Here is a 24,631-nt window from a genome sequence, read left to right as displayed (position 1 = left end):
GTGGTCTTCTGCTGTTGTAGCCCATCTACTTAAAAGTTCAATTCAGTGTTGTGAATTCAGAGAGTCTTCTGCATACCACTGTGGCTGCTTATATGTTACTGTTATCATTTGGATCCAGTCTGACCATTTTCTTCTGACCTCTGGCATCAACAAGGCATTTTGCACTGGAGAACTGGTGCTTACTGAATATTTGTCCCTTTTTCAGACCTTTGTAAACCCTAGATCAGCTGTTTCTGAAATAGTCAGAATAGTTTGGCTGGCACAAACTACCATACCATGTTCAAAGTCACTTAAATCACCTTTTTTCCCCATTCTGATGCTGTTTTTGAACTTCAGCTTGCAGTTTGTCTTGACTACATGTGTGGACGCAATGCATTGCTGCCGTGTGATTGGCGGAGAAGATATTTGCAATTGAACAGGCGTACGTAATAAAGTGACCAGTGACTATTTAGTTTAAACTTCCATGTAAGACTCTAATTCCTCTTTATTTCTGTATGTATAGCACATATACTTTGTGTGGGGATAGGTGTGTTTTTCCAAATTCTTTGGTGTTGAAACAGATAATGCTTCCTGCTGTGTATCTGCTATTTGAATTGCAGTCCCTTTTTTTTTATTAAAAAAAAAGATCCTTTTTTTTTTTTCTCCTCCCCCCTCTCTCCTTCTTGTGTTTTCGGTTTCAAGTAGAGATTCTGGCAGGGGGCCAAGAGAGATGACGGTCCCTGCTGGCAAGAGCAGGGTAAAAGATGAGGACTTGGGAGGGAAAGGGAGTCCTGATTTGGAAGAAAGGAAGAAAGCCAGACATTCAGTTTCCCTTAAACCATGTGTCTCACTGTGTGTGAGTCCGTCTGTCACAGACAACTGCTCGAGCAGGTTACCCACCACAGGGCTTCCCTCGTCTATGTCACATTCATTATTTGGTTTCCTCTAACATCTGATTTATGTCTGCCAAGTGAATCTTATTATTATGTTTGAATGGCCTACAATAACTACAAAGTTATCTCCTGTTGTAAGCCTAGTGCTATAGGTTTAGTCAGTGTCACGGCAGAACATCTTTATGTGATTTATTACTATTATACTCTTTAGCATAACAAAAAAATGTTAATTATTATTAAAACATTTCTTTGTTATACCCATTTTAGGTGTAAGCAGTTGTATAATCTCAGGTCTTTGTCCCTTTCCTGATAGTCCAGAAATCCGTTTCAGGTTTTCCCCTTAACTCTTGAAAACAGTGAAGGTACATAGTGTACTCTCAAAGATGGGGCATTTTGGGAGGGGTGGTTGGGGGATCTTTGAAATCCAACTAGCTGTGCTATCGGCCTTTGAGGAAAGCCTTTTGGATCTGAATCGGCTCATGTGTTATATAGAAATCAAGTATTTTCATCAGAGTTGCATCAGCATTTGCCAAACTGGAAACTTTCAGATTTGCTTGGCCAAGTTTTGCCCACATGGTCCAGTCAGCAATACTTAGATTAAACAATGTCCTGTTTTGTGAATGTGCAAAGTGTGAATCTGAACCCTGTCCTCATTCATTAAGAAGTAAACTTGTTTTAGGTTTCTAGTCTGTCTTCTGTGGTTTCCTTAATGCACCTTTTCCAGAATCACACGGGTTCAGCCATCACTGGACGACCGAATCTTCTCAACACAGACTGGAGTCACTGCAGTCTACAGCGTGAGTCACTGCACTCATTCCCATTCACAAACACGCCACAATACTGTTCATATGCACCTGCATAGATACTGCACTGTATGGATAAATGGACTAAACATAAACATTGAATAAAGCTGTAATCGAAATAAGTAGACAGAGGGACACTTGGCCAACTGTTTTTTCTTTGTCATATGTATTATTGTTATGTGTAAACATATTTACATTACATTGTAAATTTGCATCACCTTAGTGACTATTGAAAATAATACAGGCACATTTGAATTGACTAGAACCAAGTCAAACATAAAACAAGATAAAAAAAACTACTAAATGTTGTTTTAGCATGTGCACCTAATGAAATGACAAGTTGTAAATGTACCATGCAGGATAATGGTGCCTATAAAACTTCTCACCCTTCCCTTTATTATTTTATATTTTCAACATTATGTCAGAGTTTTCATATTTGAACAGCAGAACAACTCTTAAGTTCAAAAGTGTTAACAAACAACTGGTTGAGTAGCTTTTATAGTCATCGTAACGTGCGATGTGATGTGATGTGATGTGATGTGATCTGAGGCTTTGTTGTGGAAACTGGTCACTGCTGCATTCTGCCATTCAGACTCCTTTAGGAACTAATTAACATTTCCCTTATCAGACTTTTGTTACAATAATATTTCTGTTATTCGTGGGTTATACTAACCTGCTACAGGCATCCATATTAGAGCATGAAGACAAAAACCAAATAAGTTACAGAAAAAAAACAAGACACAGAAAAGAACTATTCAAATTTACATTGTTGGCTGAACTGTGCGATATTTACAGTTTCATTTTCACTGATGATTGCTCTGCTGCACTCCTGGGCACTTCCTCTGATAAGCCATATCAGAGGAAGCCACTGTATTGAACTGCAGGGCAGTATTTGTTTAAGGGCTTGGTAGACTATGTAAGACACCGATTTTAATGTGAACCCACCATTAAAGCACATGCTATGTTCATTGTTACTTGTTCGCTAAATGAATGTCTGCTATCGAAAAAAGATATGGATTACGCTTCAGTTGCATTATATGTGAGAGAAGCCAATAGAATGTGAACACATTGGTAGTGTCAACACTAATCAGTGGCAATATTTCTGTGGGAGTTAACATTAGGTCAGTGTTCAGTGCAAACATTGTACAATAGGGTCAGTGTATACTTGAAGATGGGCCATTATTCTGTGGACTCTTGTGATTTTGTTGTTTTAAAAGTTCATTTTAGGTGTTGATGCTCTAGTAATGATGACCGTGGAGGAAATAAATCATGTCCATTGCATGAAATGGTCTTTTTGTGAAGTGGATGCTTGGGTTACACATTACATTTTTTTCCCCTCCCTTGCCTTCATGTGCAGCCTCTATACAGCTGCTTGCCTCCCCTCCCCCATCCCATCACCCTGTATGTCCTCAGAATCACTTGCCTGTAGCAGAGTAGGCTCCTCCCCTGGCAACAGCAGCTAGATTAGTTGCTTTATCCCAGGTCATCTGAGGAAAGTGGGCCACACGACGATGGAGAACTGCAGATCGGCTAGTTTACTATAGAGACTGTATAGAATACTGTCTGAAACTGTTAGTTTTCAGACCGTCTTAGTGAGCCTGTAAAGTGCTAATGGCCATTTTCTGAAGGGCGTGGGGGCTCTGGAGAGCTTATCGAGGTTGTCCCAGTGCATCCTATTTTCTTCCTGCAGTATTCATCCTCATTCTTTGGTGTGCCAGCTCTGCAGCAGCACCTGCAGTGGTATCAGCCCACAGCTGCAGTAGTCTATTCTGCTACACTCTCACAAGATAAGGCTATGCCCACACCAACCCACACCTGTCATTAACACTATATAATGTAGATGTTTTTAAACCTCTAAAGATATTTGGAGCCTTTGGAAACTCTGCTGGCCCTTGATTGAAATCTGGGTTGTCTTTTTAGTCTGGACTGGAAATTATATTATACTTACTTAGATTCACTTCTTGATTGAGCTTTGTCAGTCAGGACTGTACCACCAGTTGTTAATGCAAATAGTCTCTGACTTACTTTTTGTCTTACTGTTGGTCCAAGCATGTAGTGGGGTTTTTGTTAGTACTGTTTATAGTTTTTTTTTCCTCCACAATCTGCTTCCAAATTACACTAGCACATAAATTGTGCACTGAAGAAGCAGTGGTTAAATTGTAGTGTGTAGTTGGTGTGGATATATCCTCAGAGCTGAGTGACGGCTCATCTCACTTGGCTGGTGCCTTCACTGAATCCTCAATTTGCCTCTATCAACAGCGCTTACTAACATGACCTGTTTGTACCAGGTGCATGATGACAATCAGGAATAAGGAAATGAGTGGTAATGTAATGTAATCGATTTGACCCATTTTTCTATATGAGGCTCAGACATCATTGCACAATATAATTTGGCACAGCAGGCTGCAGACAAGGCCAGTCTATAGCCAACTGCAGCACTTGCAGGGTCTAATCCTGATGCTCAGTTTACATTCCTCAGCAGGAGGAAAGGACTAATGGCCTGTGGAATTCTGCCACTGCTGTTCTTCTCTGTCTGACATCCTATCTAATGTTGTACCTCTCTAACATTGATTTTGTGATACAGGTACCCAGGCATGCTGGCCCACCTTACACTGCTCATGACATCACAAAGGGACACCCTAATTTGGCGGGTACCCCGCCCGGTCATGCCCACTCCCCGGCGCTCTCTCAGGTATCCGTAGCCACAGCTTCCCCATATCGCTACCCAAAGGGCTGGGAGACAGGCGGAGGGGTGAGTTTGTCACTGTGTCATTCCGTCTGCATATTTATGTTTGACCTCTCAGTTTGTGTCTGTGCTTTCTCTGTGCTCTCTGTTCTTACATGTTCTTTTGCATGTTTTAAGTTGTTTAAACATCAGAGTTTTTGAAGGCTTTATTATTTTCTATAAATATTTGTAACACTTTCAAGCCAATATATTTTGAGTTCTTCTCCACAAATGTATATGTTAATGAAATTAAGTTAGATGAATATATGATATTAAAATGTGATATTACGTGATATAAAATGGGTCCCTGTGCACTGCTGAACACTTGTTTAATAATGTCGCAGTTTAAATGTGCTGATGGGCATCTTGGCCAGTACGATACAATCACAAGATGGTGTCCAGTTCTGTTTACAAGTACAAATATTTCATCAGTGAATGCGCTCTGGTTTGCTGGCAGCTTTGTGCAGCTGCACAGGGTTGTGTCACTGTTGAAAACAACATGGTGTCAGTGTCAAACTAAAAGGTGTAGTAGCAAGGAAGTTATGGTCTTTTAATGGATCACAAAATGTTTAGAAAAAGGTTAGGTTACGCAAATAATTAATTTACTCATTCATTCATCCTTTGTCTACCACTTTATCCTCCACATGGGGGTTGTGGGGCCACTGGAGCTAATCCCAGTTGACACAGGGCAAAAGGTGGGTTACTCCCTGGACAGGTTGTGAGACCATCACAGGGCCAACATACAGAGATTAACTACTGTTCACTCTCACATTCACACCTACAGTCAATATAGAGGATAAAATATTATCAGACTTAAGGGTAGAAGCTTTGATTGGTTGGGATCAAACAAGATAAATTAATTGTATTAGACAAGATAAATAATTAGGTTTTGAGATAGTAGAGATTGGGGTTACTCCCATTTCTGCCTGTAACCATAATGGCATCCAAATGCAAAGGACATTGACAAAAGTCAGTTGACCAGCTGCCTAACGGAACAGAAATAAATACTTGTTGGCAATTATGGCATGATTCACAGGCGAGTCACCTTTGATTATGACTGCATTACATTCTCTGGATATAAGTTTTATTTGGGAAAACCCCCAAACAAAATTTACCCAGAAACTCCCATTAATCATTAAGAGTGAGACACCGCTGCTCTCATTTACAAGCACTTTGAGTCCATGACTCAGCTTTGCAGGATATATGTGACTATGCTTGCAAGGAATTTAGCTATTCCTCTTTACTGTTATAGCCTAATGGGCCAACTGCCTCACTCTGAAGCAGCTTTAGTCTCTCATCGGCCCTCTATAAATAGTCTTTGTCAGCCAGCGCAAACTTAAATTATCCCCACCATACTAGAGGAGAGAGAATATCTGTATTAACACAGCTCTGCTCATCAGATAAAGAAAAGAGGGATGGGGGATTTGTTGTCCTCCAGGCTACCAATTATCTTTTTGTGGTGCATAAACCACAGTTGAATACATATCCTCCGAGCAAAATGCAAAGTAATTTTGTGTTGTGTGTAGAAATTTAGTGTACAGCATAACACTCTGTCCATCTTTCTTTTCTATTTCTTGACAGTCTCCTTACAACCCTGGTCAAAATGCTGGCTCCGCCCCTCTAGTGTATTCTACGCAGACGCAGCAAATAAATGCACAGCCACAGAGTCGCCCGGTGAGTGTCCTCCTGTCATTTTGCCATGCAAAGCTACTCAAGGTTATCCCGTGCTGCTCATGGCAGGGCTATTTGTCATAACTATAATGTTCATTTAATGACCCAGGTATGGGTACTGAAACCTGGTAACAAATGGGCCCCTGTTTGTTATATAGTAGTTTGGTGCTGGTAACGTTATTGGACCAATAACAATGTCTATGATGGATTTTAGCCGTTCTGAAGTTTTATTTTTATTAAGCCCCACTTCAAGTATAGACAAATGTTGACATCCATCCACACATTTTTAAATGTGCAATATTTTGGTTAAGTTAAAGCAGCTATTAAACCATCCCACACCCGCCTTAATTTATTCCGGTCCAAGCCAAGTACAAAAGTTCTGTAAATAAATGCTTTATTTTAGCATTATACTTTTAAGATGCTGTAACTGCTCTGAAATAGCACTGTTTTAATACTCCAAAATGTTCAGACGGTGGTTCTTTTTGTAACCTTTTCAGGAGAAAAAAAGCAAACAAAACTTTTTACTTGTTACTCATCTTCTTCAGGGCGTTAAATCGTGGCTGGTGTTGTTATTTAACGTTTAAACATCTTGTTTGCCATTTTAGTGATTTGTCACTCCTGTTATTGCTTGCTTAATCATAATACCTCTAAATAATTATCTATCATCATCATTTTTGAAGAATCTCCTAAATCAACACAACATTTGGACTTAGCGCCACTAAATAATGTAATTATATCATCATTGCCTACATCCATCTGGTACTTAAAGAAAATTATTAGCAAATACCAACTTCCACATCTGCGTGCTACACCATGTGCCACATGTCTTTAAAGCTTTGTTGCTCTGTGGTTTTTCTAGCATTTGCCTCCATCACTCATCTGATCTCTGTGTCTCTCTTGTGCTCTCCCCCGCTTTGCCATCACTGCTTCACTCTCCACTCTCTTTGCTGGACCTCTTCTCACTCCCCTACCAGTTTGCTACGGGCCCTCGACCAACCCATCATCAGGTAACTTACCCCTCTGTTCACCCTTCATGCTCTCCCCTCTTGCGTCATCATCACCAAAGCAGTGTGCTGGTACCTGCCCACAAAGGGCTGTTCCTTTTAAGTCTCAGCTTTGAAAGCTATGAAGTCTAATGTATGTAGTTAAAGAGGTTTTAATCATTTTAGTGTGCTGATACACAATTGAGATTCTATACATATAGGTGCAAAGAGCTGTCTCCCAAATAAGTGATTTTGGTCTTTGTGGGTCCATTTTTATTTAAGATTAGGCTGATTCACCCGATTTAGACTTGATTACATCCTTATGGCTACATTTTTATTCGTAAAAGGCATTTTCAGATAGAATGATCTGTTTCCAGCTTTTTATCAGAAGTAATCTGCAATCTCCATAGTAACACATCTAAGCGTGCATATCACATGACAATTCAAGTAAACTAGGTATGCGCATGTTGGTGTAAATAGGACCCTGACTCACTCCTCTGCAGGTATTTCCCTAGTTTCAAAAAGTGCAACTAATGAGAAACTACTTTTGTGAAAAGTTTGTAACGGGCAAGTAATATTTTGTAAATGCCATTGCTATTTCTACTGTAATCACTAAGCAATGACTTGCTAATAAAAAAAGAAAATGTGTGGGTATATTGGAGGATGAATGTCAAATTTATAATATGGCAATAATCAATCATTTCATTTTTATATGAAGACATTACACTGATGGTAGCCTATAGTAATTTGAATTACTAAGCTCTTATGTGGATATTACTTTGGAAGTAACATGGTATTACTGCAAAGCATTCACAAAGTGCTTTTAGAAAGAATGATAGAACTAGAGGCAGACTTTTGTTTGTCTTGTGTTGTCTTTTATGTCTGAAGCTTAGTGTTTTATTTGTGCTGCTGCCTGTCACGGCCAGGTCTTCCTCCCAAAGGCTCTTAATCTCATTGGGACCTTTTACAGGTTAAATGAAGGCTGAATAAGGTTTAAAACTCTCCTTATGACTACACTTTTGCTAATGCTGAGCAGGACATTGCATCCAAAATTAGATGATATGGGGTATTTTGCTGAAAATGGAAAAGGGGACGTTGCTGTTTTTGTGCATACATAGTTAAAGCTGTCTAAATGTGGCAGTGACTGACAACACCGTCATGATACAATGTTTCATTTGTCCTAGTAAATGCGTCATGGCACTGCAATTAGTTCAGGCTGACATTTACGGTCTAAATTAACTATAATCTAAATTTATCAATATGCAACTCTTAATTTTCTGAGTATAAGAAGACAGAGTTATGAGGAATAGTATCCAGTGGTTGTCAGGTACACTGTAGTCGAGCAAAGAGTAGGGAACAACTGTGTGGACCGGCCTCAGTGTTTGCCTCGGTTCGTGACCCTTGTGTATGAATCATGTTTGACAACTGACACTCGGTCAGCCAAGGTCATTAGATTATGATAAGCATGTTAATGTGCTCGTATCTGATAGTGCAGTATTTATAATGTTTGTGTTCTGCCTTAATTATATATAATTATATAATATACAGTATAAGATATCTCTATATTAGACCTGTGAAGGTGCTGACACGATATGTCACTCTTGAGATGCATGTGTTGCTCACAGCCCGCCAGGTCCCTGAGATATGCCCTGTGTGAGCTGTTGTCGAATGTACTCCCCTTCTGGATCCTTCTATGTGGGAAAATGTTTAACACACTATTAATAGTATGGTGTCAAACTGTATAGGTTGTGTTTATTGGCGTTACTGTGCACACGCGCACACACACACACACACACACACACACTGTGCATGCTCTGACTGTCACAAAACAGCACTGGGATCTTTTGTGCCACCACGGAAGTGTTGGAAACCAGATGTAGATGAACAGTGGCCTTTTTCATACTAGTTGAGAAAACAGCCATTGTCTTGCTGAAACACACTCAATACACAGTGGAAGGGCACTGAGAGAGATCAGAAAATAAATTAATTTGGCCAAAATGCAAGTCGGTCTTCAAACAACCATCTTCATTATTTGATTTTATTCCCCTACTTATCAGTGTAACTGACTTAAGTGTTCAGACACAGCTTCTGTGTGTGTTTGAGTGTGAAGTAAAAGGTCAAAGCTTGTTAAAAGTATGATTACCACTGAAACAAGTAAATGTTCATGTAAATTAATTGCAGTTTAAGTCGTCAATGTGTCCACTTGTGGTCACTTTTCTGCTGTACAGTGAAAACATCTTCCCACAAAAGATATTTACTGAATTTTCTTTGTCATAAATATTACACCCAACTACTAGGGTAGTGAGGTGACACTTATCACTGTCATAAAACGGAAAGATGTCTGTACCGAAGACATCACGTCTGTTGCGAAGTCAGCACTGCAGGTGATAGTCAAGACCCACTGGGACTGAGTAACTGCAGTTTAGCAAAACAAGGCGTTAAATTGGCAAGTGCTGAAGGCTGAGGCTGCAGAGTTGTCACGCAACTTGAAGTAAAATACTTGTGTATGTGAGAGAAGCTTGTGTGTTTGTGTGTGTGTCATGTTAATGTGTGCACATGATGCTAAACTGACTCATGGTGCCAATGCTGGTAATATTTTAAAGGACTTTACTGATGTGACTAAAATAACATCAGCGATAAATCTACCCTGATGCTGAGCGTCTTCCACATTGTACACTGTAAAAAAAATTCAGTCAAGAGTTCCTACATACCAGTGACCATGTCAGATAGATTAAAACATTAGGTTGGATAAGTTCCTTCTTTCATGTGTGTGGGTGAATGCTTGTTTTTTTGTATTGAGGCTTCAGTCTCCCATTGGCTTTTCTCTCTTTCCTGCTTTCAATACTCAAGGGAGGATTCAGGCCCATTCAGGTAAAATTAACCTATGTGGTTAAAGTCTCTCAGATCTGCATGGCATGATGGGGATCATCCCTCCTGACTACTAACCCTGTACATTCCCCTCATTTTCACTACAGCGTGCGCTCACTCGAGAGCTCCTTTATCATCATGACATGTATATGCCCTGTTATTTATCCTGTAAAGGATTATTACTGGGCGTTTTTTGTAGTATTTTCTCCATTTCATTGTTCATTTTTAACAAGCTTGCATAGTTTGAACAGCATGTGAGATAAAATAGATACAGAAGTGTTTCTTTTCCTTTTGTATGTCCATGTGAAAAGTGTCTGCAACCTGTTGGAACTATGTAATATATAATGTCAAAGCAGACTTTAAACCTCTGTCACTGAACACTTTTTGTTTGATGATGTCAAACACTGTTCTGTTGACTCATGACTGTATTGAGACTGTGTTACGGTAATGAGCTGTTTCCTGGTCGTTTCTCAGACTTCCACAGGGCTATTTAGAGTAAAGCCGTGGAACATGATTTATTTTGTTAAGTGATTTCCCTCTTAGGTATTTTTAAACCGTCTTAAAGTATTGTTTATACTGCTGTCCTTTGCTGGAGCTCACTGATTATGTAAAGGCATCCCCAGTCTGAGCCCCCTTTTTTTTTTTTAGTATTTTCTGTCCAGACACGAAGCTCATCAAACTTTAAGCTGACTGAGATCTTGCTCTGCAGTATTCACGCTAGCTGCAGTCATCACAGCAGCTGTAGTTTCTACATTGTCAGTGCTCTGTGATCCACAAAAAAAGGCCGTATTGCTGCTTGATGAACACACTCATGTTACGTGTTACATGTTTAGTACAGCTGCAAGGTTCGCTGAGCAGCTTGAGCACAAAAAGGTATTTGCAGCCATTCAGCAGTCCTGGGGCTTTTTTAATAGCTGTGGAGTCTGGTATGGCCAGTGTATAATGTAAACACACAATCACCTCAGAGTGTCTCTTCATAAATCCGTAAGTGTCCAACACTACTATTCAAAAGACATAAAAGACAAATCACCCACAGGCAAAATACATCAAAGCAACAGTGTCAATGTCTGTGTAAGTGGCAAATATAACGTGTATTTGTTGTCAGTAAGTGGCACCAGGTGTCGGAAGTTAAGAGATGATAGACTTAATGAGGCTCTGTTAATGAACATAAAAATCTTGAATGAACAAAAAAAAGAGCAAAAAAACACACAACAATGCAAAGTGATTGGTGTTTTTTTACTTGTATTAATAATTGTGACTTTAACACCTTTTTATAGGATGTAATAATCTTGTTCAAAATCAGTAGTATGTATGTAGTACTGAGATTAAAATTTCGATTTGCCATATTTTTATTACATCGGACATTTACAGAACACAATACAGATTATTTAGTCATGGTTTTAAGGCTTTTGTTTAGTTGAATAGGTGATTGCATGGAAAATATTTAGGACAAAAGTGTCTCTAAAATGGCTTGTGCTCGCAGCTTTGATGATGGCATTCATTTCAATCATACTACTGCTGGTTAAATGGAGGAATTAATTGAGTTTGAAAAAAGTAATTTAGGTGTGTTTTGTCTGAAAATTCTTGACCACAGTGGCTGAAAAGTGATGATCTGCAGCACTGATGAGAGACTGTGTGGTGCTGAGCCTCTTTCTATGGCTACGGATTAAAAATCAGAGGCCCTTCACTCTGAGAAATGTGTAGGCCAGAGATTGAAGACATCTGAAAAATGGAACTTGATTGTATTTTGGATAAAACGTGGCAGCTTGCAGAATGAGACTGCTGCCTCTGGGGTAGTATTAAATGCCTTGTGTTGTTTCTCTGTTTTTTTTTTTGTTTTTTTTTGTTTGTTTTTTTCCATATGTCCTTTCAGTTTTTCCAGAGGGCTCAGATGCAGACTACAAGGCCCACCATGCAGACAAACGCGGCTTCCATACGGCCTGGCTCACAGACTCCCACAGCGGCCGTCTACCCCACAAATCCACCAATCATGATGACCATGCCACCCATGCCTTTCCCCTCCCCACAGGCTGCACAGTACTACATCCCACAGGTAAAACAAACACACTACACGACATCTTAAAATTACAATTGAACTGTAATTTGTGGGTGTCAAACATTGTTATTATCAGGGGCCATTTCAGTTTTATACCATCCTTTTGTGTACTAAATTATGGATCACATTTATCACACTAGCCTCTCCATTATGGCTGACACCTCTTTTGTTTTTTTTAAAAAAGGTTAGTCATTGTCTTTAGTCACAAATGTAGGTTAACTGAAGAGTGGATGCAAACTTCAGTGCACCTCTTCCACCACATATAATTCTTACGACATGAAGTTTACAGAATTCCAGAAGAGGAAAGCTGTTGTGCTTAGTCTAGACCGTGTTGCTTTTCAGCTACATGCTTTTGTATTGTGTGTTAGAAACATCAGATTAAACAGCTCAACAAACACGTCTAGCTCTCTTAGTTAAACCTCCGTAACCTGAAACCTCTTGACAAATGCCTGAAGGAGGTTTGTGTGTTAAGATGTGACAGCAGGCTTTTGTTCTTGTAGAAAAGGAAAATGTGGTGTTTGCACACATTGTACAGTTTTACACAATGCTCTAAAGAGGCAACAAGGCACTCCTCCACAGATTCTACACAACAAAAACATATTATCTGTTAAACAAAAATTCCCAAATTGGAAAAGGCAATAGTTACTGTAAAAAAGCTCTTGAGAGATGTAATGTATGCAAGAAAATCTTCAGAATCGTGCAGCCCCACTGTACATCAATGTCTGTGTTAGAATGTGGTCTTATGATCATAGCATCATAGCAGAAATGTTTTTACTTTGATGATGCGTTTTGTTAATGCATCTCCCCCTGTCCTCCTTACTTGCAGTATCGCCACAGTGCACCCTATGTGGGAGCTCCTCAGCAGTATTCTGTTCAGCCCCCGGGATCTGGCACCTTCTATCCTGGTCCAGGTCCAGGGGAATACCCTTCTCCATATCGTGAGTAATTAATCCATCTCAAACATCACAATTAAAATCTGAATTTTAACCTCAGAGTTGTATAAAATACACACTGCTTATCAGTCTTGTGTGTGCCCCCAGAACTGTCAGTGTTGTTGGTTTTTTTTACTAAAATGTCTTCTCTTGTGTTTTGTTTTTCTTTTCTTGGAAATTCATTCAGATCCCCTCAGGTACCCCCCACCTGTCTCACCCTCTGTTCCTGCTCCCGTTCCCACAGCTGGTCCACCTTATTACCCTGGACAAACTGTGTACCCCCCTTCACCCCCCATCATAGTGCCTACACCACAGCAACCTCCACCAGCCAAGCGCGAGAAGAAAACAGTGAGTATCTTAGTAGTTAGTAGTGGTTGCAATTGGACAGTGCTGCTCATGTAGTTGAGTTCAGTTCAATTCGGTTTAGGTTCCGTTTAGTTTGTGATCAAGACGCAGCATTGGTCGGTTGCCAGAGTCTGTATAGCAGTGAACCAGTAGTGGAGCTGCTGTACTGAGGTCCCATCAATACGCCTACCTGCCCACATTTCTTTCAGAAATATGTGGCTGAGGTACCATCGTTCAAAGACCTGGATGCTTTAGTGAGGTCTCTTTTTTTGTGTCATTGTCCTCCCAGATCCGTATCCGGGACCCCAATCAGGGTGGCAGGGATATCACAGAGGAGATCATGGCAGGGGGTTCAGGAAGCAGGAATTCAACTCCTCCTGTCGGTCCCCCCTCTTCTACCCCCACCCCACCACAGGTATGGAATCCTTCACACTCAGGCTGTTTTCAGTCATATACTCTGGTTAATGTCTGGATACTTCAAACAATCTCCAGAGTTTGCTGTTCATATACAACAAAAGCAGTGGGGATAGTGTGGGTTTGATGCTGTCACAGCAGCAAGAGAATCTCTGGAGGATTCAGGTGAAGAGGTGGTGTTTGGCTTGAGAATACAGGAGGAAGAACACTGAGCCATTCACTCAAAGTGGATTCCCCAGAGTTGGTGCTCATCCTGACATTATCCACATATTAGACTAGGTCACTTGGCAGGAGAATCCCCGGAAAATGCCCTGAGCGACCCTTGCAGACTTTCAGTTTGTGAAAGCAGCTTTCGCTCTAAGAACATCTTATGTTGCTTGGTGGCAGTGTCAGTCTCTGCTCTGCTCACCACATACAGTATGTTCAGACCTGCAGGAGCAAAAAAAAAAAAACATTCACACTTTTATTTTTTTCTTAAAGAAGTAATAAATATGCTGTTATCTTACCAGCCACTTCCTTCCTGTCACTGTTTCTATTCACTCACTGTTTTTTTGTTGTTTTTTGTTTACAGTAGATTGAATTCACTGTATTATGTTTTAGTCCTTAAAATATAAAATATATAAATATTTTAATCTTTGGAATACAACTAAATACAGAGTTTATCTGGCATTAATCCATTTTGTTTGGCTTGTATTAAGCCAATGTTTGTTTAAGTTACACTTTCAGTCTTAAAAGCAATGGATTTAACTCAATAGTAAAGAGCTTAATAGAAGAGGAATAATCTACGTTCTGTGTTATTGTGGTGAAGCTGAACCACTGTACTAACTTTTGCTACGATTGTTACACTTTGCTGAATTAAGTGGGATGTTGTGACTTCTTTCTTCCATGTGTTTTCTGTGGATGTTAACATTGTCTTTCCTCTTTCTCTGTCTTTTTGTACCCCCTTTGATTTGTTTCTTTATGTATCAAACCCCCTTATTCTGCATTGTTCTAAGGCATTCCCCTACTCTTATCACTCTTCTGTCATTGGTCTTCACTCCGTCTTGTTCCCCTCTCTTATTTGTCCCAACCATACCCCATTTGACTCCTTATTTCCGCTTAATCCTGCATTTGGGCTTGCTTGTTCATTGATTTATTTGTATGTGCGCTGCTTCATCTCTTTGCCCGTCTTTCTGGTTTTCTGTGTTGCTAGTTTTTATGGCCACACCCTCATTATCCTCACATTTTCTACCTCAAATCGCAGCAGCAGCAGCTGAGCAGCAGCCAGACCCCAGAGCAGCAGCAGCCATCGCAGCCTCAGCCTCAGTCTCAGCCTCAGTCCCAGCCTCAGCCTCAGCCCCAACCTCAGTCCCAGCCTCAGCCTCAGCCTCAGCCTCCTCAACCACAGCAGTCCCTTCTTGGAGGCTACACAGTGGAACCACCGCAGCCCCAACACCCCCAACCTCCTCAACCGCCACAGCAGTCGGTGACAACAGGGGCTTCAGACAGCAAACCAGGGCCAGGTCTGCCCATTTGTCATTTTTAAAACATCCACAACTCATATCATAACAAGAGAGGGGGCTTTCAAACACACTAACACAGGCAATTTAACTATTGTTTTTATGTTGATATAATTTATAAAAAAAATTTTTTTTAGAAATGAATATTTAAATTTATATTTAGAACCCCTCCATAGTGCTTTTACCCAAGTAACCCAACACCTGAAACTTTGATCCCCAGTCATATATGTATCACTTACTTTTACTGCACACTGAATGCTTTTACCTACAAATCAGAATTGTGATGTTGGCAGGGCTCCATGTATTTAGCTGCAAAATGTTACCCTCACTTTTCAGAATAAGCTTAAGAGACAGTCGTTTATGTGTGTTTGTAAACTTCAGGCTTCAGATTAACTTCTTAAACTCCTTTTAAAATTTTAAATGCATTTTTAGCAGAGTGTATGCATTACAGTTACAGATATGTAGTATATATATTTATACTATGCTACAGGGAAACCCAAAGTCATTTTTTTAGAAAGAAAGAGATACACTTATCTGGGTTTTTTGTGATTAACATTCATTTTGGAACACGCAGTGGACACAAGCACTATAACATACAAAAAAGACAAAGTATTGGAACAAACCAAGAAAGAAATAATAAATAAAATATAAATACATTTGGGTGAAAATATGTCCAATAAAGAAAATAGCTGTGCCATAATTGTTACAGATGAATTTACTAATGTCTAACCGAGTAAACATAGAGGGAGGACACTACATACATTTGTCTTCAAAGGCCATCAAACACATTATATGATTACATGACATGACATGTAATGATTGACATGTCTGTCTCTTTTCTTCCACCTTCCAGATGATGCACCCAAACTGGAGCCTGTTATCCAGAAGTCTTCCTCACCTGGCCTTGTGCAGCCTGAAGCCCCTGTGGAGAGAGTGAAGGCAAACACACCTGTAACTGAGCCCACTTCTGCTAGTGAACAGGAGCTTCCCTTCCCTGCCTCACTACCCACCCATGTTAACCTCCCACTTACAGTGGCCAACACAAGTGAACGTTCCTCAGCCAGGGAGTCCACTGCTTCTGCCTCTTCTTACTTGTCTACAGTTGGGGAGCAGAAGCCCTCTTTGGCAACACCTCAGACTCTCAACACAGACAAGCTTCTTTGTGACGCCCCAAGAACTTTGGCTGCTTCGCCTGTGTCAGCCGCCAAAGCTTTAAATGGCCTTGCAGAGCCTAGGACTGAGCTAGACACCGCAGCTCATGAGTCTTCAGTTATGTCCTCTGCTGCTCTCCAGCCACAGGCCTCTGTCCCTGCTTACAGAGAGGTCACTTTCTCTGAAACTCTGCCTTCTGATGTGAGGCCAGAGGTTCCCATTGCTGCTGTGCTCGCCTCTATGGCACCTGTGGCTGTGGTGCCATTCACCCTGAGCTCAAGCCCTGCCCCGGCTTTGCCAGTTATGCTCCCCCCTGGACTTCCGCCTCTAGTGCAGGCCACAACAGAGGCCGACGAGCCTAGCAAACCCTTAGACACTAAAGAGCTTGTCCCCAGAGTGGGTACTGAGGCACATAGTGGCATTACTGACAGCAAAACAGAGTCCCAGAAACAGACTCTCATCAGGAATAGTCCCACTACAGGTACACTATCTGTTACATTTCAGCAGCTGTAAGACAGACAGAATCTGTTTGTGACTAATAAGTTACATTTATCTTTAGAATGAGCTGCTGGTAGTCCTCACATGAGATTGATTAATGGACCTGTTATTTTAATAATTGTATTTGCCAGAGATGAATCTAGGCTGTGCTTGGAACCAAACTGAAAATTAATAATAATACTAAAAGTGACATGTATATAGTAATTACTGACTGACATGTAGTGCTACATGTTGTCAGCCTTAACTAATGATATTTACATAATGTGACAGCGATGTCATACGCTGTTCATCTGTTTGGGTTTCAATTCTTAGCCTAATTTTTTCATCGCCCTTTGCTTTCAGTAATAACAAGAATAATTTTAAGACAAAGTTTATCAGTGAAGAATTGGAATTGATCAAATATTGTAAGATATACAACTTTTTTTAAAATAGAATAGATGTCATTCATTTTATCCTTGAAACCTCAGAGCAATGCTGTGACAGAGACTAGTGCTTAACTTACCTTTATATTTTGATCCCTCTTTTTCTGCTTTTCTCAAATACTAAGTGCAAATAATGTTCATTTATGTGGTCAGAAATGAATGAGGTTTAATACATTAGTCAACTAGTCAAGAAGTGATTTGCCAGTTGTAGGGTTAGATTATGTCTGTCTTACCATCACTGCTTTTTAAACACCAATTTTACTTCTAAAATTCACCGTGGTTCTGCTGTTTACTGACTGGCAGTGGCTAATATCATGTTTCTGTGTCTGTGTTGTCCTACAGTAAATCAAATGGCTTCTGCAATACCAAAGACCTGGAGGAAACCAAATGAAGAGATTGGGGCAGCAGACGGACCTCAAAAGGAGGACAAGGTAAAAGCAAAAAATTAAAATAGAGGCTCCTTCTCTTCTCAATGCAAGACGAAAGGGAATGTATAGATCATTTCAACTATAATTGTGTGCTTTTACAGTCTTTTTGTACAGTTTTTTACCTTTTCCAAATGGTTGATATCTCATGTTACTACATGCCTTTTTAAAAATGGCTAACAAATGTCAAAGGAAGTGGGACAAAGGTCAAGAGAAGAGGAAAGGCACAATGTGGGCATTAGTTCAAGTGAAAAATGTTTCCACATGTGTGTTTGGGGAAGCAGACATAAATGACTTTGGATGTTGTTACTATCCAGGAGTTATCCATCATCTTCATTGCTTACACGGCCCACTGGATATCAAATCAGCTTTGTCCTGTGCTTGTTTCCTTTCCTTTATTGTTTTGTTCCGGGCTTGTAACTGAGGGATAAATTTTATGCACCTACTACCTGTTTCCGAGATGGTTAACAGGTGTTTTTAGAACACACTCAACAGCCACCTATGAAAATATAGCGCGTCATGGGAGCACCCACAATAAGTTAGTGAGTTTGACAGTTAAAAAAATGGATCAGAATTTTTTTTGGCAGTTGATATAATTTGAGTGTTAAGAGATCAGGTTCTCTAATGTGAGTATTTGTCGCTTTTCTTTTTTTTGCCAGATATGTCATATAAATGAATTATGGACTGTTGGTCCAAAACAGACAGACCAACGTTAATAGAGAAGATAAGTAGTAGGTTTCAGTCAATTGCGATATTAGACATTACACTAACATTTGACTACTATATGCAGAAACACACAGTTCCTCAAACATTTTTAGATATGATAGAAATATAATAAAATTTGCAAGCCACAATAGCTAAGACTTGCAAGATCAGCTTTTGATTTGTGATGTATTTTTCTTTTATTACATTTAATTCTATTTGATGATACACTGAAAATGGCTTAACTACTTAGAATAATTGTCACTTTGCTGTAATTGATTGTTTTGTCAGCCAAGAATAAATTAGGGCCTTTCACTTGAACAAGTCGATTGTTCTCCTATTGTTCTCCCTCTTCTGTTCATTGTGCAGCGTCTGATCCTTTACAACATCCTCAGCTCATCCTGGCCCATTCTGACCTTCATCATCTTCCACTCATCCATGCCTACACAGACATTTCGATTCATCCATCCCTCAGTTTCCTGTGTTTTACACCCTCCTTATGTGTCCATGTATTTCACACACACTGCAGATGACTCACTTATCACCTGATGACCAATAATTATAGACGTTGTGATTTATAATAAATTGTGTTGCTGGTAGTTTTTCATTGGGATTGACTCTTTATTTCATTCTCAGGCGGCTCTTTTGCACCTTAAAATCCTATTGCAATGCATGATAAATCTTTGCTGACAAATATAGGGAACCTGAAAACTGAATATCCTCACATCCTTACAGGATGAGCCGATGTCAGTGGATCCTCCTGCAGGAGACCAGGCCCTGCAGTCTGCTCCACTGAGAAACAGCCCAGTGCCCCTGCCATCAGTCTTCGCTTCCACCCCTGCTGCAGCTTCTGCCAGCAGCCTGGAGGCTGACAGAAAGTCTGTAACCCCAGAGGAGAATGGGGAAACTGAGATGGAGCCCATGAGGAACGGAGCCGGCCACACCTCAGAGACAGAAAGCAGTGACAGTGGAGCCGCACCGGGAGACAAGGAAAACTCCACAGGGGCTGCGCAAGATATAGAAGGTGAGACAGACCTTATTAAGTTTTATATGTAGAATCACAATGTTTTTTGTTTGTATGTTTTGATATCTGTTTATTTACTCTTTGTCTTTCCTTTCTCTTAAACCCTACCTGGTGGTCCAGACCTGTCTGACCCCAGTGGAAAGCGTCAGTATAACCGGGACTTCCTGTTGGGTTTCCAGTTCATGCCTGCCTGCGTACAGAAGCCTGAGGGACTCCCACCTATCAGTGATGTGGTGCTGGACAAGGTAAGTCGAGCCGTGTTTCCATCAAGACACCGTAGCTGAGATCTGTAGCTCCACCGGATCCACCCATGCCAGTCAGCTGATTGGGCAAACCGAACAAACACTCCACTGCGACCCCCAATCTATTCTCATACATAGCTCGATGTGTCATTGAGACAAACAGCCACAAGCTGAGCAGGTAAAAAGAGCTGCTGGATGTCCTCCATTGTTGTGTGCCGTGTCACGTTCGTGGTCGCTGCAGCAGTATTGCTATGTCACCCTACATATCTCGCTGACCCGGTCAATGGATAGAGCTCAAACTCGGCCTAACATGTTAGTGTACTGTTCTCAGTTGAAACGCAAGCCGCAGGGCATTACCATTCCAAACCATAGTGTACTTTACCAAACAGAACGGTACCATAATGGAAGTATGGCATTACAGACAGCTCTTTCATAGATCATTAGACAAAAAGGATTGACCGTGATTAAACCTCCATCAGTGTAGATAAATCAATCTATCTGTACAGTTTGTTTCCTTACCAGATGACAAACTGCCCCTAGAGACCTCTCTATTTGTGGCTCTAAGGCCGGTGCCACACTGGATCTGTATACGTCGAGAAACATCTTGCTTTTCTTTAGGCACGCAACTGAATAGAATAAATCAATTCATTCACACGCTGTACAAATGTCAACGTGGCCCCAGTCTAAGAATGGAAAGTGGCATGGGAATTTTTTCCCCCACGTCAACAGACAGAACAAATTTTTCATTTTATCTGATGAGAATTCTCTCAATAAATGGGGTAAATGTATGAGTGACAAAACACTCTTCTGTTTTCCAAATCTGTTAAAATTGTTTGTTTTTCTGACCATTAGTTAAAAACACAACTGTTAGTAATGCGTGGGACCCACGGTCTGGTCCGCAGGGTGCATGTGTTAGGGTGGGTTGGTAAAAGACAGCAAAGAAGGCACCATTACAAATTAACTATGAATGACTCGTTTCCACCAGCTTTTTCTCTCCCTCCGTCCCTTCTGGAGGCATTACTCTAAGTACCCTCTCCTCTCCATGCTGGCCAGAGTGGTATTGTATATGACAGCAACCAGTACGTCAAGCAAGCGCACATTCAGCTCAGCTGATCATGTGCTGCAACATGATCAGACAGACAGATAGCATAACTGACAGATAGCATATTTTTTTGGTCTGCTTTTGTTCATTTTGGCAATGTGATTAAAAAACTGTCCTAAAGCCCTAATAATTATGAAGGTTGTTGCTTTTATTGAGGTTGCAACAATTAGTACATAAGCCATCAAGCAAAAATTTGAAACTTTATGCGAGTCCATTTATATCACAGTAAATATAGAGACATTTTAGACTGTTAAGTGAGCTATTTGTATAAAAAAAAGTTAGGCTCTGGAAAATTGTAATGGGATTGGCATTAATTTTTTTTAAGATTACAAACAGAGCAATTGACTATTAAATAATAAGCAGGATAGATAAATCATTAAAACAATGGCTGGTTGCTTCCCTAATGTTGAATATCAAACGGCGCCATAAAAAACATAGTTTTTTGTTACAGGCTTATAGCAGCAGGCTGTGTTTTAAGACTTGCTTTGCTTTGTTTGATTGTGTGCACTGAATCAAAGATGCACCACAGAGAGTTAGGTTCATTCCCCTGATCCCCACATATGTATGGGTGGAGCATATGGTCCACTGAAATGCTGTTTTGATTAAAATCACATTGCTATTATGTCACACTTGGCAGTGTTAAGAGTCCAATCCCCCTCCCCCAATCTCTCCAAAAAGAACAACCAGAGGGGCAAACCCTTGATTGGTACGATCCCATACTCTTGTATTCTCTGTGGGAGACGGTGAGATCTCACTGGAAATGGAATTGAGAGGAAGTTAAGGACAGCTGAAAGACAAAGAGCTGAATTTGTTCATCTCTCCTCCCCCACAACTATCTCACCCTCTCCTGCGTTCCTTCCCTCCTTCCTCGCTGCCTTCCACATCTGGTTCTGACTTCTGTTGCCGAACAGCCCATAGAACCCAGCAAGCTTAATTTACCACCAATAATACAATAAAAATACATTAACCCACAAGCTGGTAATGTGGTATAGCTGTCATTTACAAAGGGTCACCTTTTCACACACACAACATTTCTTCTCTCTCTCTCTTCCTCTCTTTCTCTTTCTTTTTTGCCCTATTGCTAGTATTGTTGGGATCACTGCTCCCCCTGCTGTTCACCACTGTGTCTGTGTGTGTGATGACAGATTTTTTATCTTTTGTGTCTTACAGATGAACCAAAACAAGTTGCCATCTCGAGTAGTGGATTCAAGGGTGATTTCCAGAGGGCCTGATTTCACACCTGCCTTTGCAGATTTTGGCAGACAGATGACTGGAGGACGAGGCGCTGCAGTAAGTCACACATGAACACATGCACACAAGTGTGAGATCATTCACGAAATTGAACACACACACACACAATCCCCTACTTTCTACCCTCTGTGTCTCTTGAGCTCTTAAAATAGAAACCAAGCGGCTTTTTAGTAGGTGTTAGTTTGAAGTGGTTCAAACACACTTTCTGTGTTCACGCTCATAAAATTGTATTGGGAGTTTTATGATCTTTTGAGGAACACAGGTTTTGGCTGATGGTTAACTCACAGAAAAGCGAGACATACTTTTTCTTTTGTCAGGGTAAAAGTCTTGTTAATTGTCATCATAGGAAATCTTTAAGTAAAATCAATATGTTGTGAGATAAATGTTGCAAAGATATGTTTGTCAAATGTGACTCACTTCCCTTCATCATTATGTTGGCTGTTTTTAATGAGAAAAGGCTAAGCTGTTCATGGTGGTAAGGATTATTGACACTTCTTTTTTTCTGCTCGCTGCTTGATCAGCTCATGAACATTGGAGCTCGACGGCCTCCACCAAGAAAGATCATCATGAACTTGTCAGTGCACGATGATGTTCAGCTGAACAAATCAGAAAATGCCTGGAAACCAGGCATGAAGAGGGAGGGCCCCATAGATGATCCCGAGATGCTTCGGACAAAGGTAGGCCTTGACGTACGCTGTCACAGACATGCATGAGAAATGCACAACAGAGCTGGGGAATATTAAAATGATGTACATGATAAAATTGGTCCATAAAATCTATTGTCAAGACAGACGAGGCGACATTAACATTGTGCTAATCCGGTGAGATGACTCCAAACAGGTTGGGGTTTGACTGAAAAGACTACATACATTTTCACAAGTGAATTCTACTGCTCCAAAAAAACAAGATAAATGCCTCTCGCCCCTACCCGCCCCTGCATTGCTGCTGTATATACACATAAACGCTCCATTAGTCAGATCTGATGGTATTGCTTGACAGAACCTGTTTTCATATGGAGGTTGCAGCCCATTAATAATGTTACATCATTTCCATTGATTGTGTTTCTCTTCAGGATCTCTTCAAGAAGGTCCGCAGCATCCTGAACAAACTTACGCCTCAGAAGTTCAACCAGCTGATGAAGCAGGTGACAGACCTGACCATCGACACAGAAGAGAGGCTCAAAGGGGTCATTGACCTGGTTTTTGAGAAGGCCATCGATGAACCCAGCTTCTCTGTGGCCTATGGAAACATGTGTCGCTGTCTCGCTACGGTAAGCTGATCCCTGAGTTCACTAAAGATGTGAAGAGGCTCTGGGATAAGAGTGTCTCATTTTTTAAGGTCAATTGTTTGAAGAATTGGATTTGTCCAGGAGCTCTCAGTAAGAGAAGTGTGTGGTTAATGCTCCTGTTTCAACTGTGGAACATTCACCAGATGCTTATATGAGATAATGGTATTTTTAGCACAATAAATAAGTTGCAATGCAATAAAATATCTGTACGTCTGAGAGACAGCAGGAGCTTCACACTGGGACACAGATCTGCTTCAATTGAGTCACAGTGGAGAAAGTTAATCATTCAAAAGTCTGGTTGTTTCACCAGAACTGATGCTGATAATAGTCACTGCCTCAAGTGCTACAAGACTTTTGCTGGTGTTCGCTTTCCTTCTTAGCCTAAAGGCTGTGGTTGGAAAGCACGATGGAGATATTTCCTCCAGAACAGAAGCTGTAGCTGCTGCTCTGGGCTGAAACTTACTTTTGCAAGCAGCTGATTAACACACTCTGCTCGATCAGGAGGAGTCTGGGCATTTATTTCTTCCAACAGGCATAGAACATCTCACATTAGAGGCGTCCTTGTCTCAGCTTACGCTAACCCTGCCCAGTCCCCAGCTTCTCGTCCTACACAACACACACAACTGACGCTCCCTCTCTTCATTCCAAATTCCATGTTACATTTTTGCTACACTGCCTGCGATTGGGCTATTGGATCTAAGTAGGAGCCCCATTTCCATGTGGGCATGATAGGGGCCTACCTTTGTAAATGGACTGTAAGCACAGAGCGTCACTTAGAACTTCCACTAAAATGTCAGTTGTCATTAAGGGGAAAAGTTGAACTTTTTAAGGTAATGTTAGCAATAAAAATGTCAGATATAGATGGATATAGATCTAAACTTTTACTTTGTCATTTAGTAGCTGTTTTAGTAGTTAGCCCTTAGGAATTCAACACAACCTAAAATGAAAAGCGTGTTTAAATTTCAGCATGGTGCAGCAGAGACAACAGCAGAGCACGGCTGCATCTGTGTACAGACTCCACTAAATTCTATAATTCATTGCTAACTTCTGCAGGGACTAAACATGATGCATACATAATACTTTTTTTTGGAAAATACTGTGTCAAAAAAGTCCTCACGTCTATTTCATTGTACAATATCAAATGTGTTTTAAGGCTTGAGTTCAACTCTACTGTATCCACTTTGTCTGCTGTTTAGCTCAGAGTGCCCACCACAGACAAACCCAACAACACGGTGAACTTTCGCAAGCTGCTGCTTAACCGCTGTCAGAAGGAGTTTGAGAAAGACAAGGTGGATGATGTGGTGTTTGAGAGGAAGCAGAAGGAACTCGACTCTGCTGCATCGGTATGTTCCTGCTT

General features: G+C 40.7%; 1 protein-coding gene across 1 annotated transcript in view; it reads left to right on the top strand.

Annotated features, from left to right (window-relative positions):
- The window catches only part of eif4g3a (eukaryotic translation initiation factor 4 gamma, 3a), a 42,900-nt gene that overhangs the window by 7,814 nt on the left and 10,455 nt on the right, over positions 1 to 24,631 (top strand). The window contains exons 2-20 of the mRNA XM_044024421.1: positions 1,597 to 1,669; positions 4,260 to 4,427; positions 5,982 to 6,074; positions 7,046 to 7,078; positions 9,905 to 9,925; positions 11,796 to 11,975; positions 12,805 to 12,916; positions 13,098 to 13,258; positions 13,536 to 13,670; positions 14,862 to 14,951; positions 15,033 to 15,171; positions 16,022 to 16,801; positions 17,583 to 17,671; positions 19,103 to 19,391; positions 19,512 to 19,636; positions 21,906 to 22,025; positions 22,508 to 22,663; positions 23,059 to 23,256; positions 24,471 to 24,617. Of these exons, the coding sequence (XP_043880356.1) occupies positions 1,597 to 1,669; positions 4,260 to 4,427; positions 5,982 to 6,074; positions 7,046 to 7,078; positions 9,905 to 9,925; positions 11,796 to 11,975; positions 12,805 to 12,916; positions 13,098 to 13,258; positions 13,536 to 13,670; positions 14,862 to 14,951; positions 15,033 to 15,171; positions 16,022 to 16,801; positions 17,583 to 17,671; positions 19,103 to 19,391; positions 19,512 to 19,636; positions 21,906 to 22,025; positions 22,508 to 22,663; positions 23,059 to 23,256; positions 24,471 to 24,617 (3,109 nt within the window). The remainder of the gene's footprint in view (positions 1 to 1,596; positions 1,670 to 4,259; positions 4,428 to 5,981; positions 6,075 to 7,045; positions 7,079 to 9,904; positions 9,926 to 11,795; positions 11,976 to 12,804; positions 12,917 to 13,097; positions 13,259 to 13,535; positions 13,671 to 14,861; positions 14,952 to 15,032; positions 15,172 to 16,021; positions 16,802 to 17,582; positions 17,672 to 19,102; positions 19,392 to 19,511; positions 19,637 to 21,905; positions 22,026 to 22,507; positions 22,664 to 23,058; positions 23,257 to 24,470; positions 24,618 to 24,631) is intronic.

This window comes from Solea senegalensis, linkage group LG4, assembly GCF_019176455.1.
Source record: "Solea senegalensis isolate Sse05_10M linkage group LG4, IFAPA_SoseM_1, whole genome shotgun sequence".
Lineage (NCBI taxonomy): Eukaryota > Metazoa > Chordata > Actinopteri > Pleuronectiformes > Soleidae > Solea > Solea senegalensis.
Note: the sequence above shows the minus strand (reverse complement) of the source record. Positions and strands in the feature narration are given on the sequence as shown.